This window comes from Rhopalosiphum padi, chromosome 2, assembly GCF_020882245.1.
Source record: "Rhopalosiphum padi isolate XX-2018 chromosome 2, ASM2088224v1, whole genome shotgun sequence".
In the NCBI taxonomy this organism is placed as follows: domain Eukaryota; kingdom Metazoa; phylum Arthropoda; class Insecta; order Hemiptera; family Aphididae; genus Rhopalosiphum; species Rhopalosiphum padi.
The window spans coordinates 90,078,836-90,094,097 of NC_083598.1; the positions used below are offsets into that span (position 1 = coordinate 90,078,836).

At 24.6% G+C, this 15,262-nt stretch overlaps 1 protein-coding gene across 7 annotated transcripts in view; it reads right to left on the bottom strand.

Annotated features, from left to right (window-relative positions):
* LOC132920344 (aquaporin-like) overlaps window positions 1–15,262 on the bottom strand; it is a 37,486-nt gene that overhangs the window by 9,020 nt on the left and 13,204 nt on the right. For 4 of the 7 annotated variants that reach the window (XM_060982650.1, XM_060982649.1, XM_060982646.1 and 1 more), the window contains one exon: window positions 11,692–11,845. In XM_060982650.1, the coding sequence (XP_060838633.1) occupies window positions 11,692–11,845 (154 nt within the window). Of the gene's footprint in view, window positions 1–899; window positions 1,137–11,691; window positions 11,846–15,262 lie in introns of those variants that run through there. The other 3 variants (XM_060982647.1, XM_060982653.1, XM_060982652.1) reach the window with 2 other exon arrangements.

Here is a 15,262-nt window from a genome sequence, read left to right on the forward strand (position 1 = left end):
TCAATAATTAAATACTTTTAAAAATAACATTACATGAACGTGTAAAACAAATAAATGTTAAAAAGATAGTTTATAGCTATGAAAATGGTACTTGTATACTTTTACTTTCAATAGGTTATAAAGGATGAAAAAATAGTAAGTTAAATTGAAAGAACTGAAAGAAGTATAAATATAAAAAATAATAATAAAATAGACCAAGAAGCGGACACACTAAAATGACACACAAGTTAAAAGAGCATAATAAAATTCATTAATATATGGGAAACTATAGTGTGAAGTAACCCTTATACTATACCTTACACGTACAGACAGAATGTTGTAAGTATATCATATATACAAAGACATTATAGGACAAATGTAAAATATCTAGAACCTTGGATGCGGCCCTGGAGCCAGATCAAAAATACAACCGGAACATTTTAATATTCTTAAAAATACGAAACTGTGCAACATAACTAAAATAAAATAAGTTAATTTAAAATCTTTGAAGATTTACAATCCGCAATGATAAAAATATCAACTTCAAGCACATATCATTATTATAATCCGATATAAAACGAAATTGTAAATTTACTGGTTTTATAATAAATTATAAAAATTTAAAATAAAATAGATCCACAACATATGAATTGAATGATGATAATATAAAATATCGATTATAATAAAGTTACAAATAAATAACTGTATATCTGTATTCTGTATACATTAAGTACTAATTAACAAAAAATATTAATGTATATTGTGTATTACAATATTATAATCTTTAGTAGGTAATTTAAAAATTTATTTGTATCCATTACCAATAAATTTTCAACTTTTAAATTGAATATATTTTAATCTTGTTGTATTTATGCTATAATTTGTAATATTTATATATTAAACAAACATTTAGTATTTACCACATTCTGAAAAATCACCAAAGGAAACCGAAGATCCGAGTTGTTTGAATAATTTACGTGATACTTTCCCTGGACTCGCAAAGAAACCAGACATATTTATTTGTATTTTAGATAAATTTTAATAATATATGTATACAATAAAAAGATACAAAACTCTATATTAATCAAATTACAAAAAATACTGGACGCTGTTTTTAGTTTAGAATACAGTGAGTAAATGAGCGTAAAGAACTAAAAGTACGCTTTTATTAAGAAACGCCGTTTCCGTGCTAAATCAACGACAGGCAGTGAACCGTGACAATAGAACCCCTACTACCTTATAAACACAAATCATAGACCTTAGGTCTATAGCACAAATTATCCAATAGCCTACAATAACAGTGAAATAATAAGCTTACATTATATCTCATGAAGTAAAAATCTATAATACAGTCAAATTAAATAATTAAAACATATGATAACCCTTATATAATATACGTATAGTATAATAATTAATCTATTTATCTGATATGATTTATCATATACGTCATATTATATATATATACAAATTGGTAAAGTAATGACATGTTTTTTAATTTGTAAATTGTACACAAAATAATTTATTAGATATTACGTATTATTATTTCACCGATATATCCCAGACTCAATAGTTGATTTGGAAAACTAACATTTTTAAGTACAAAATAAGCGTATCTGACTGGTACCTCCTCAGTCCTCATTAGTGTCTTATCGAAATTTTCAGCGAGTAAAAATGGACAGTTGACTATAAAATAGATACCACTTAAATCTTATAAAGGTAAGTCATGATAAGTCAATTAAGATATTTATGCAAGGATTTAATAAGTTGAGATTAGTCGAGTAAAAATGAATAATATACTATTATTATTATTATTATTAATAATAATAAAATAATATACCTAGTAATAAAAAATTATTTATTTATTATAATATATAATATAAGATAATTATTTATTTTTATTTATTTTATTTATAAAATAAACGCCAATCGGCTTTTACAATGGTAATGATAAACTAATATTTATTAGTCATAGAAGATATAGAAGTATAAAATCTTTTACATATATAGATACATGTACATATACACATTTAAACTAGTCATGACATTGTATACTATTACTTGACTAATACCGGGTTGCTTAAACAATCACTGAAAATTGAATAAATCAATATTAAGCCAATAATTTTCCCTTAAACATAATTTAGTGGCCCATGATAGATCAATTAAATTTTTATGAACCAATAAATGTAATCAGTTTTTTTATGAAACAGCGTATTATACGTACATCAATATGATATGTGTATTTAATATTTATTATATTATACCTAATCATGTATATTAGTAATATTAAATTTTATATAATTGTATTCATATTAAAAAAAATATGGAAAAATCAATCTACTGAATAGAAGGTGTGAATTATGCCTATGGCTCTTTGGATATTGTAGATGTAGAACATCAAAATATATGTCAATGTACTATAGTTGATAACTCGATGGTAAATTGAATACCGGAAAGCACGGAATTCTGATTAACACTTTCAACGCTCTTACTAATAGTTATTATTTATACAATAAAATCAATATTCATTATTATTATTATGTAAGGAGGGAGTGCGGATATTGTAATAAATTGTTGTTACGGAAGATACGTACGTCACAACGATTTAAATGTCATGCCGGCACTGGCGCACAGCCTTGACAAGTTGACACTGACTGAACACAAACGTCACAACAAGAGAATAAAGATGATACCCAGGACTAAGGAGGATAAATTGTTTTAATAATTAAGACTAAGTTATTTTAGTATTTAATATTTATATATTTTTATGGTACATTTTAGAACATCTTAAGTAAGTTTGTACTCGTATTTTTTTTTGTTTATGTTCACAAATTACGAGTTTTTGAGTTATTTTGCTCATTTAGGATAATTTTATAAGTGCTATTTTTAGGTGTATTCTCATATTTTTGAATTTTTTGTTTTATTCACTCATCAAGAATGTTTAAATTTAAAATTAGACTTTTTTAAAATATATGACTGAAGCGGTATATTGAAAATTTTTTCCTTGTTAGGTACATAATAGAATATTATATACAATGTGTTCCTGGGAGAAGTGACCGGCCGACGTCATACGAAAGTATACCTAAATGATGAAGACATACCCTTTAAAGAGAAGGTAATAACTCTACAACAATTATGGAAGATATGAAAGCCAAATATTATAGCTATAAGTATTATAGGTATTATTCAGTAAAATAATGCATAAACAAAAAATTGAATTATTTGGAGTAATACGATATTTATATTTAAAAATTCTATAACTTTTGATAAAAAATGTTTACTTTTATCAATTTAATAATAGTAATTTGCATAGTTCCTGGTTTAATTACGTATTTTGCTTGAAAGGATAATGAAGTAGCTTTAAAATAAAAAAAATTATCTTAAGATGTTGAAAAGTTTTGGAGAAACATAAAAAAATGCGTGGTAGGTTTGGTTTTGTTTAAAAAAAAGTTAAATTTCCCATAAAATAAAAAAGTTAGACCCCTTCTTTTAAGGGTATTTCTTCATAATTTTAGGTATACTTTCGTATGACGTCAGCCGGCCACTTCCCTTCAGAACACATTGTATATTATTATATAATTATAGATATTTTTATATATATATATATATAATTTAATAAAAGTTAAAAGTAAACAAATAAAAAAAAAAACTAATGTTTTTTTTTTATATTTTCCTATTTTCTAATTTTTAGTATTATTCTAAGCACTCATTTTTGTATCATGAGGTGTATATTAAAGATCTAAGGAATAACTATTTTAGTGCTACAACCTGTTAAGAATTAAAGATATAATTAATAATATTAATATTATCTATAACATTGCAGACTACAAAGAATAACATACATCGATACATCGTACATGAGATAGATGATAAAACGATACTAATCGTCTATCCTAATGAAGGACAACCTTGATGTAACGAAATTTAATAAGGGTTGCCAATAATTCATACTAAGTGAAAAAGTTAAATGACTACTACATAAATTATTATTATATTATACTATATTATATTACGTTCAATTATTGTATAATTATTTTGTAACGTCGATGACTGTGTAATCGTAAATTATTAATTTCATTAATTTTTACAGTTCTATAATTCATTTTTATTGAATTTGTATTTATATTTAGTATAAATTAAACTAAGCAAATATAAAATTGCTTAAAATTAACGACTTTATACAAATATATAAAAAAATTTATTTAAACTTAATACTTAAGTAATAATACAGATAGGGGTTCGCCTCATCTAAATAAATAAATATGGGCGGGATTATAGATCATAAAATATAAGCCTTAGTTCGTATACCACTGATCTAAGCATTAATACACACAACGTATAGTCTTAGTATAACTAATAAATGATAACGTTTAGACGCTCGCAAGGTAAAGGGTGTGTGAAATACGATTATTTATAGGCTGTTATCATTAAATTGGTGGAAACTTTTAGAAGCAAACCTAATAAATGAGCATTGTTTAATATTCACAAAAAACAAACATTATTATAATTTTTAGTATGAATTAGACATTCCGTCAACTTTAGTATATTTTGTAATAGCGGAAAATATACTTTTATTATGATAAATATAAAGATGATAGTATAATTGACAGTAACAGACGAAAAAACTGACATCAATAATATCACGGAAATAGAGAATAAATTAAATATATTTAATCTACCCTATGTTAATACCTTCGTATTTATAACAATAAATTTAAATTTTTACCTCTGTTGTAAAAGTATGTCGGCATGGCTATTTCCTCGAAGTTTCCGTCCGATATAAAAATAAAAGTATAATATTACGCTAAATAGCGTAGAGCGCCGCACGCCGTCGCGATCAATTCTGTAGGCGGTTTTACTACGAATCGCGTCGCAAGATACTATACTACCGCAACCGCCGCTTTCACCGATTCAACTACACGTCTATACGCCACTACAGTCAGTAGTACACCACCGACATCAGTCACCACCGGCTGCAGTTGTTACCACTACCGCTACCACTATCACCCATGACCGCGGTCGTTGAACTATATATATGTCGGTCTTGTTTATATTTATTATATTCCGTACCATCCGTAACGCGGTTTACCTGCCTTATCCGATAATATTTTTTTATCGGTCAGACGCCGACGCCGATTGCGCAGGCGCGAGCGTGATAATACTCAATTCGCACGCCGCCCGGCCATCGCCAAGGGTACTGATTATAGAGATTGATTGTAGCGGGGTTTAAGCATGACAAAATACACGGTCGGTGACGACGCTTCGCTTCGCTCGAAGATTTGAGCATTCCCCGTAACATAAAATTGCGAGTGAATAAAAAAAGATAGGGTACGTATATATTCAGTATTCAGTACTCATTAATCGTTAAATATGTCAACTACAATTTTCTTTTATACCTACAGGCTACAAGCAAATTATATCGACAAAATTAATAAATAAGTATAACTAGTTATTACACTTTGATAGTTCATTACCTATACTATCTTATATATATTTCGAAATTTAGAACAATTTATAAATATGTACAACATTGTAATTTTTGATTACCATAAAAATGGTTGCGATTGACGTATACCTATTACCTATACTAGGGAATTAAGTAAGTTAATAAAAATATAAAATATAGAGTTGTTTTGGAAGTTGAAAAATCAAAGAAATGGAATTAAGGCAGAAGAAGGAGTAACAAGTCAGCGACAGCTCAAGTAGGAATGATGACGGTCAATTGATGTGTTCGAGACGTTTTGGCGTGACGTAAGCTGATAAATAGTAAAGTTTCTAATAAATTTGAATTATTGACGAAATAATACTTAAATAGTTAAATGTTAACTAAAAATAATTTATAAGCTAAAATAAAAGATAATTATAGAATATTGACATTTTTATAGATAGATCATCCTATAAATTACAATATTAATCATTCAAATCATTGCACGTAATGGATAGGGTGACGAGGATTACAGTAATCGCGACCATTTCCCCTCATTGGACTATTTACCATCAGACACTTATTATTATTAATTGTGAGATTACCCAAACACAGCCAATTATATTGCGAATCGTTTTTAATCCATTTAGTACGTACTTGGCACTTATCTCTGGAGATTAATCACTGTCGGACGCTTTCTGATAATGAAAATACCTATTATTAGTAGTTGGTATAAAATCGCTAAAATCTCGCAAATATTATAGATTACTAGATCAGTGTGTCTTAAACTGTGTTTTGTGAATAACTTATAGGAGTTCCGGGAAAGCCTGGAAAACATTTTTCAGAATTCTACAACAATTAACCATTTAACGATAATAGTAATAAAAAAATAAAAAAAAATTAGTAAAGACCGCGCATGTGCTACGCTGACGCTATAATACCTAAATAAATAATTTAATTATGTTTTGTTATGTGTTACCGTTTGGTGTTATGTTTTATTTACTTTCCTATTTTTTTCAAGAAAATTTGATATGGGTTCCACATAAACAATATTATTTTTTTATATTCCATGATCTTAAAAAGTTTAAAAAATACTAACGTAGATCACTCGAATTACATACAGTATATTAGGTACCTACCTATTATAATAAAACGCATTGTTATATTTTTATAATTTGCTGTTTTTACAATGTATAATTAATTTTAAATAAGTAAACTTAATTCAGCAGTTATAATTCAACCAAGTATGAAAAATAAGTTTCTATTTTTATTTTCCATCGATGCCCAATATAATATACTGCAATAATTATATACAGAAATACATAACTTATACATACATTTTTAATGTTAGTTTCCTGACCATGATTATAAACTATAGTGGATATGTACAATTTACAAGATAAGGAATACTATTATAGAATAAAAAAAACTTGAATAATAAAATTAGAAAAATTAAAATATTATGATATGCCACTACGTCACTATACTACACTATATCTTCAGTTGTTTCTTGTGATAATAATTTGATTTATAACCGTACATGTAGATTTGTATAATTTTTAAAATATCAACTATGATTCTATTCCTAATTATATATTTTTATTAAATAAACAATTTAAGACGTATCACGCAGCAGATATGTGATATCAATTTACGTTAAACATACCATGTTTTATCATAGAAAATGTATGTTATGGACGACGGATAACGTTCTAAACACGTCATAGTCAGAGGCAAATTAGGACCCAACCGGCCCACTGTTTTGAAACAAAAAATCGGTCCAAAAACGTACAAAATAACCAACACCTAGCGTACATCTAGGTGGCTAGGTCTGCTTATTATAAAAATTTTATTTCAACAATACAATATATTTTGGGTTATTTTGTACTGATCCATCAGATAATATTATATGAAACCAGACACTATGCAGATGCACATTTAATTATTTATTATATTCTATTAAACATATAATACGAAAATATTTAAATAAAACAAATATTTATTTATTTATTTGTCTTTTATTATTTAATGTAAAATCATAATCATATATTATGCTATATTGTGATAATTACTAAAGTTTGGTACTTGAAAACATGACTATTACCTACTGGCTACTCTATTGACAAAATATTAATTTTACATAATATATTCGTTTTCAATAATTAATATTGTATTACACAATATATAATTATATTATAATAATTTATTACTATTTTTTTTTTTGCCTAGTAATAACAACTATAAATTATCAAATAAATTATAAAGCATTAAAAAAATCTAACATAATGTATATGTACATTTTACTAATTCGATAATTTTTTCCTACGAAAATCTTTTAGAACGGAAACCGAGTGAGGTCTTACTCGCTTACTAATCCATATTCAGTGCCATACCTACATGTTATATTGTTTTTAACTTTAATTATCAATATTATAATACAATAGTTTTCATTTAATCGTAATCGATACTAATATACTAATAGTATTATATTAATTTCATTTTTTATTTTATTTTATCTAATCAATGTATGTTGTATACTAGATTACCTCGCTATACGTACGCAACGTGTTTTATAGTATTTAATATATATGGTCGATAACCACCACGATTAAAGAGATACCTACTTGTTGCCATTGATATTAAATACATAGATGCAGAATTCCTATATTCACTAAAAATATGCTTCTTGAACTCTTTGAAAAAATAATAGAGAAAAAACAATCAATGAATATTTCTAACACTTCTACTCGTACAGAAGTTTTTGAACGATAAAAAACTAATATTAAAAAAAGTAAATAGAGATGCAATGATATTATGTAGTGGTTAACAAAGGTATCAGTTGTATATTTTTATAGAATAGTACAATTATACCATATCAGTGAGTTAAATTATTAATGCTGGTAACTCATCAATATATGATGAAAGACATTCTAACTAATTTACTAATTTATGAAGTGACTTATAAAATAGCTGTAAAAAATAAATAATTGCACCAATATTTAAATATTTAGAAATAATTTTAATCACATTAAAAATTTAATATGACTTTCTGATAAACTTTTTATTTATTAAAGATAGAAAAACTAATGAGAAATCTTAAATTCAATTTTTAAATCTTATATAAAAAAATAAAAATGTTTTTGAATTGATAATAGAAAATAATTGGAAAATGTTCAAAATTTTAGTGATGTTGTAGAAATTATAAATTTACAATAATAACCAATAAATAAACAGTTATAAAAATAAGTTTTAATAATATTTTTTATGTTTTTTAATTGGTAAATGAACAACTTTGAAGAACTTTGAATTAAACCTTCAAATATTTTGACATAGAGAAAAAATGGTAAATTTCAATTGTCTATAAACAACTTTAAATGAGTAAAAATATTTTGAAAATTATACTTTTATATGTAGGAAATGCTAACAATAAAATTTGGGGGAAATATCAAATAACTACGGTTAATCGAGTTTGAGTTACAAAAAGAAAAAACAATATCGATTTTGTCGAAAACTGGTTTTGCAAAAATTCCTGTTATTCCTTAATTTTTTCTTTGATTTCTCAAATATTTTGATAACTATTGAAAATTTTTAATGTTGACTTTCTTGGCTCTCTAAAGTACAAACTAGATCCAATTTTCTATCAAAAATTTCCCTAAAAGTTGAAAATCAATCCTTTTTTCAACTATTTATTGCGTATACTGTACACAAATAAAATAAAACACACGCATACACATCGCTCCGTTCAGAATAAAAAATATGTAAATATATTATATTGGCTTAAATTATATTTATATTTTCGAGTGTTGATTTTTTAAATAATAAATACTAATGAGAATAAAATGGTTATTGAAAAAAGGTTATTTTAAATAATACATTAATTACATTTTATTGAAATAAAATTTAACAGTGACAATAATATGTCTCAATATTATTCTAATAAAAACGAAAATGGACTTTTAAAGTTAACCGTTAGTAACGATCAACTTACTCACTTAAATGAATCAAATTTACTAGATGACGAAAAAAATATTATTAAAAAGGTTATGTCTTTAAATACCAGCAGATTAGAAACGAAGCATAAAAACAATACTTTTCAAAAAACATACAAAGTAAAGCTTAGTAACTACAAAAAACAGCAGATTGCATTTAGTACAGCATATAATGAATTAAAAATGAGCTATGAATCGATCAAAAAATTTAAAAAGGATTCATTATCTGATAACAAAATTTCAGAATTTGGAGAACTTGAAGAACTTGATTACATAGTAAGTGCGATTTATTTTTACCTAATTAGTTATGCATGATAATTGATAATATTTATTTTTCGATTTTGATTTTATCCTATTATTTAATGTTAATACTTTTATAGGTTCAAAACACTTTGCAAGACAAAATTGGGAAACCAGAAGCTTCATTTAAAAAAGATCATGCGGTTTTCGTTTTCAATCGTAATAAACCATTATTGTACCTAGATATCAATCCCACAACTGGTTATCAAAAATTAGATTTATCAATAAAAGAAGTATATACATATGTATGGAATAATTATTTGGCAATCTCTGAACGGAATATGAAATATCATTTTTGGCTTCAAAATATTATTGAACCAAATGAATTCTATGATTTACATGATGTTAGAGAATACTTAATACAAAATATGTTTAGTAAAGAACAGACTATTGAAAAATTAGAACCAAAATTAAATGATTTTTATAATAATTTACAGTCAAAATTTATAAATATAATAAGTGAGGCTGATAATATTCTTAATCAAGAAAACAACTCTATTAAAATAAATGAACATGAAAGATTAGAGACAAATGCAGAAAATAAACTCCAGATGGCTATCGAAGAGCATAAACATAAAATGGATATGAAAATAAAGATGTTAGAAATCGAAAATGAGAATTTAAAACAAAAAGAGTCTGAATGTGCTACACAAATGAGAATTTTGTTAGGAGAACTGTCATTTAGAAACAGTAAATTGAATAATGCTAAAGACCGCGTAACATTATTAACAAAAGAAAAAAATGATTTAATTTCTATGATTCAAAAAATGGAAGTAAAAGATGAAAGTTATCAAACACTTCAAAATAAAATTACAAAAGAGAAAATAAAAAATCAAAATTTAAGAACTATTTTAGCTGAAGAATATGAAAAAAACGATAATTCATTTTTAATGAAAGAAAACTTATTTGAATAACTACATTTTAACATGAGTAAATAAAAAAAATATATTTCTTGAACACATGATATATAATAATGGTGTACAATAAATCAATAACTGTATATTTTACATTATATACAATAGCCGTATGAATATTGTAATCGTATGTATCCGTTTGAACGACGCTGGGGGAATAATTAGTTTCCTATTGCTTCCCTGAAATTATTACATAACTTACATATTTAGAAATTTTTAATACTACGTCCATCATATTAAAAAAATACAATCAGATTAAACAAATATGTAATGATTTACAAAACTACTAGTATAGGTTATAATGTATATTAGTCAATAGACAATAACAAATAATACTTAGCATTGTAAAGAGGTGTTTTTATTGTAGTATAAGTATTGAATAATTATATATGCATACTGCAGGTAGTGTGAGTGTATTAATGATAAATAAATGATTAAGTATAACAAAGAAGATTTTAGACAATGAACTAATGAAGAAATACTCCCTTCAAGTAAAAGCATGATATTTTAAGTGGGTTTCAGAAATACTTAATAATGTAATACGTTTATACAGATAGGCCGGGATAGCCTGACAACTTTTGTACAAAGCTTAATAAAACAATTATAATTTAAAAAAAAAATATTATACACTAACAAACTTATACAATTATTGGTATCGATTAAAGATCGATTAACGACTTTCTCTTCTCTCTCAAAGTAGTAGGATTTGACAAATATATTTAAAAGACAAAAAGAGTACTTAAAAAAACTATTTTATTAATTAAATTTTTTAATAGTTGTCAATATTAAAAGCAAATTTTTAATAATTTATAGCTAATTGCTGACAAGGGCCGTTTGTTATAAAAGTTAAGGTTATAAAAATAATAATATTAATTCATAATAAGTATTGTGTATTATAGACTATAGTCTAAACATAATTTGTACAATTTCATGTTCGGAATGTATTTTGTTTAACTTTATTGAATGTCGTGTTAAAGTGGTGAAGAAATTCATAAAATAAATATAATTGGATCAAATGATTTCAATAAAATTGAATCAAAATGAAAATATTTATGAAAATTATATAAGTAACAACATATATTACCTGCCAAAGATTTTTCTTGTAACGAATCAAATGTATAATTACTTTTCAATTCAGACATTGGAGCTTCAAACACAACACTGCTTATTTTCTGCTCTTCATTTCCTGGTACAAGGAATTTATCAGTTGACATCATTCTTTTTAGCCAAACTTTTTCCTATAAAAAAAAATTGTATATTTTAAACATAATATTTCAATCATGTTGTTTATTAATAAAATAGTAATTATAAATCACAAAACTATTCTAATTCTTTAATTTCATCAATAGTTAATTTAATCATTTCACTTTGTTGTGTTTATCAATATCCATGTCTAAAAAATTTTAATAAAAAATCAGCAATGATATTATATTCCAAGTAATCAACAGAAATTAATTATTAATAAAAATAAGCATAGATATTAATAATATAATTAAAACATATTTATTTTTTATAAGTTAATAAGTATCCTGACGTATCTTAGAACGGTATGAATAGAATTGTGGTACATAAAAGCTTAAAAAGAATCTAAATACTTTGAAAATTTAATTATGTATAGAAAATAATTGCATACGTAATGCTGCAATTATTTTTCAATTACTCACAATAAAATAACATCATATATTGTTAGAGGAATACTCATTATTTTTCGTTTGAATAAAATCCAATTTTTTCAATATTTTAACTTTAAATTTCTTTTAAAAAATGTTGTGCATATGCCATATAGGATACCACAATGTGTTTTCGATATTTTTAAAAAATTTTTAGAAGAACTTAAGAAATTTAACGTTGATGACACAGCTATTAAAATTAAGAAATTACTTATATATGAGTTTTAAGTTTTCGCGATTTTGACGAATTTTTTTCAAAATTGGAACATAATTTAATGCTTATAAAAAAATTAGTTTATTTTATTATCTGAAAGAACTAATTATGAAAAACCTTAGATTTTCAAGCTTTTAGACTACGTAAAATAATTTTTTTTCAACATAGATAAAAAAATCTTAAAATTTCTTTAAATTGAACAAAAAAAAATCCAAATTATTTTAATCATTATATCATAACCAGAAAATATTAGTTTAATTATAGTGGAGAACATTTCAAGTATCTGAATATTTATTTATTTTTAAATTAAAGTTAAATAATTTTTGTTGAAAACTGGTGATACATTTGTAATCTCGATTTTCTTGTTTTTTTATATATATCAATATACCAATTATTATTTTAAAAGGTTTTTTTTTACTTTTGATCATAGGAAAAACTTAATTCAATTTATTGCCAAAATTCTAAATATTCAAGATTGTGTGTGTTTTTTTTTTTATTTAAAGCGTTTTTAGACTCACAAAATAAACACTAATCACTGTAAAACCAATACATTTACCGTTCGAATCTGAAATAAATTTTAGAAATTATTAGAATTATTTAATTATTTTTTTTATAAATCTTGTATTCTAATATGTCAGAAATAGATAATAGATAACTTTATCGGGAAAAGAAACGTATAAGTTATATAATTCTATAAAAGTTAAATAAATTATCTTAGGTACATTATAATTTATAGCCACATGTGTAATTAAATTTAATTGCTGAAGATTAATCACGGTAAAAAAACAAGAATCATTCAAAATGTATGATTTATTTATTACTTTAAAAAATATCGACGTTACCTAACTGGAAGTATCTATAGTCATTTAATTCTATTTTAATCATTATTTTGATAGGTCATAAATGATATCATTAATAACTAATAAGCAATGTGTTTTTATAATATTTTGGTTATATTTTGTTCTCTGTGTATGTTTTGTTTATAGCTGAAAAATAAAAAGAATAATAAAAGATTCGAACTTACGTATAAATCGGTAGCTTAATGTTATTTATACAGTTATTATATGTTACTTAGTTTGTATTTCATTATCAATGGTAATTGGAATAACTATCATATTCCTTATTAATTTTTACATAACTTTTTATACTACGTGCGCCCGTTTTAAAGAATTTTTTTAAAAAAAAATAACTATTTATTTAGATAGTTAGATAACTGATAAGTACTAAAGTACCTACAGAAAAATATGTATTATATAACTTATAAGGAAAAACTTAATTTAAATAATAAAAAAATAATACGATTAGGTATAAACTTAGCATTCACAAGCTATTTCGTTATATTCAATAAAATATACCCAAGAAAATTAATTTCCTATAATAAACGATATTACGATAAAAACGTAATGTTATTATTATATTAAATTATACAATTTTAATAATATTATCATATCATCATGATGAAGATAAATGTCTCAATTATAACTGGATGTAATTCACGGATTTATTTTGTTTACATAAGTCACGTAAACTTACGTTAAAAACTTGGGTTTTAATGTTTTATGTAACGATTGTGGTGGATTTTGGATTTTTTTTTATTATACTACACTCGACGTGCTGGAATTCAGATTAGTGGAAAAGAAACCAAAACCGGTTGACTAAAGATTAAATCGAAATAGGTTAAAAGCAGTGGATATGGGTATTTTCATAATATAAGTATAATATATTATATTCGTATATAATTTATGTATTATCATTATTAAGCACAAAAAATATACAAATTATCCTTTCATTAAGTGTCTAAGTTAGTCGGTGTGACAATGTCATTTTTCCTATTTTATATCTATTTTATTACAGAAATATAAACGAGATTTCTTATAAATTGTTTTGTAGCTTAAACAAACAACATTAAAACGGAACAAAAAATAAAACTGGATTTAAAAGATATTTTCATTGTTTAATTAGCGGTATTAATAACATTTTCATATAAATCTCCAAAGGCAAAAATCTAGAAAAGTATTCGTTTATTTAAATATAAGGATTCTATGACTCAGGTATAGAGTACTTATCTTACTTCTTTCACCTCGGTGCAAGATAGCGGTCATAAACTTTAAAGGAAGGACGCTGAACACGGGCTGGACGGTGCAAACAAATATGGTCCGACCGAATTTATCGCACCCGTTAGAATGCGCTCCAAACAGAAGTTTTTTATGTACAGCATAACACATTATCAGTTTTTAATTTTTTTTTATCTATAATCAACATGGTAAAACTTATGAATAATTATTATGAAATGTTTTTTTAGACAAGATTTGCCTCGATCGATTGAATGTATTTTCAAGAATATAATATGAATTATATAGAATGAGATATATTATTGAAAAAAATACTTAGATACCATTTTTTACAGATAATAATTTAATATATTTAATATTTATTATTCATTTTGCCATTTTGGTATAAGTGTTTTCAAAACTTGCAAGTATAATTTACCACTATTCGCGAAGTTCTAACTTTTATAATAATAGGTAAGTATTATATAAACATTACAAATATATAAATGATAAATACGTATAACTCGCACAATAAGATCCAAGATATTTTAAAAATTATACTTTAATATTATCTAGAAAATGCTATTATAAATATTTAGTAAGAAAGGCAATACGTAATATCTACAATAAATCATTTTTAATTACAAAAAAAAAAATTATTTTGTTAATATCTATTTTTGTTTAAAATTAGAACTACTGAACTCAAATTTGGTATAGTGT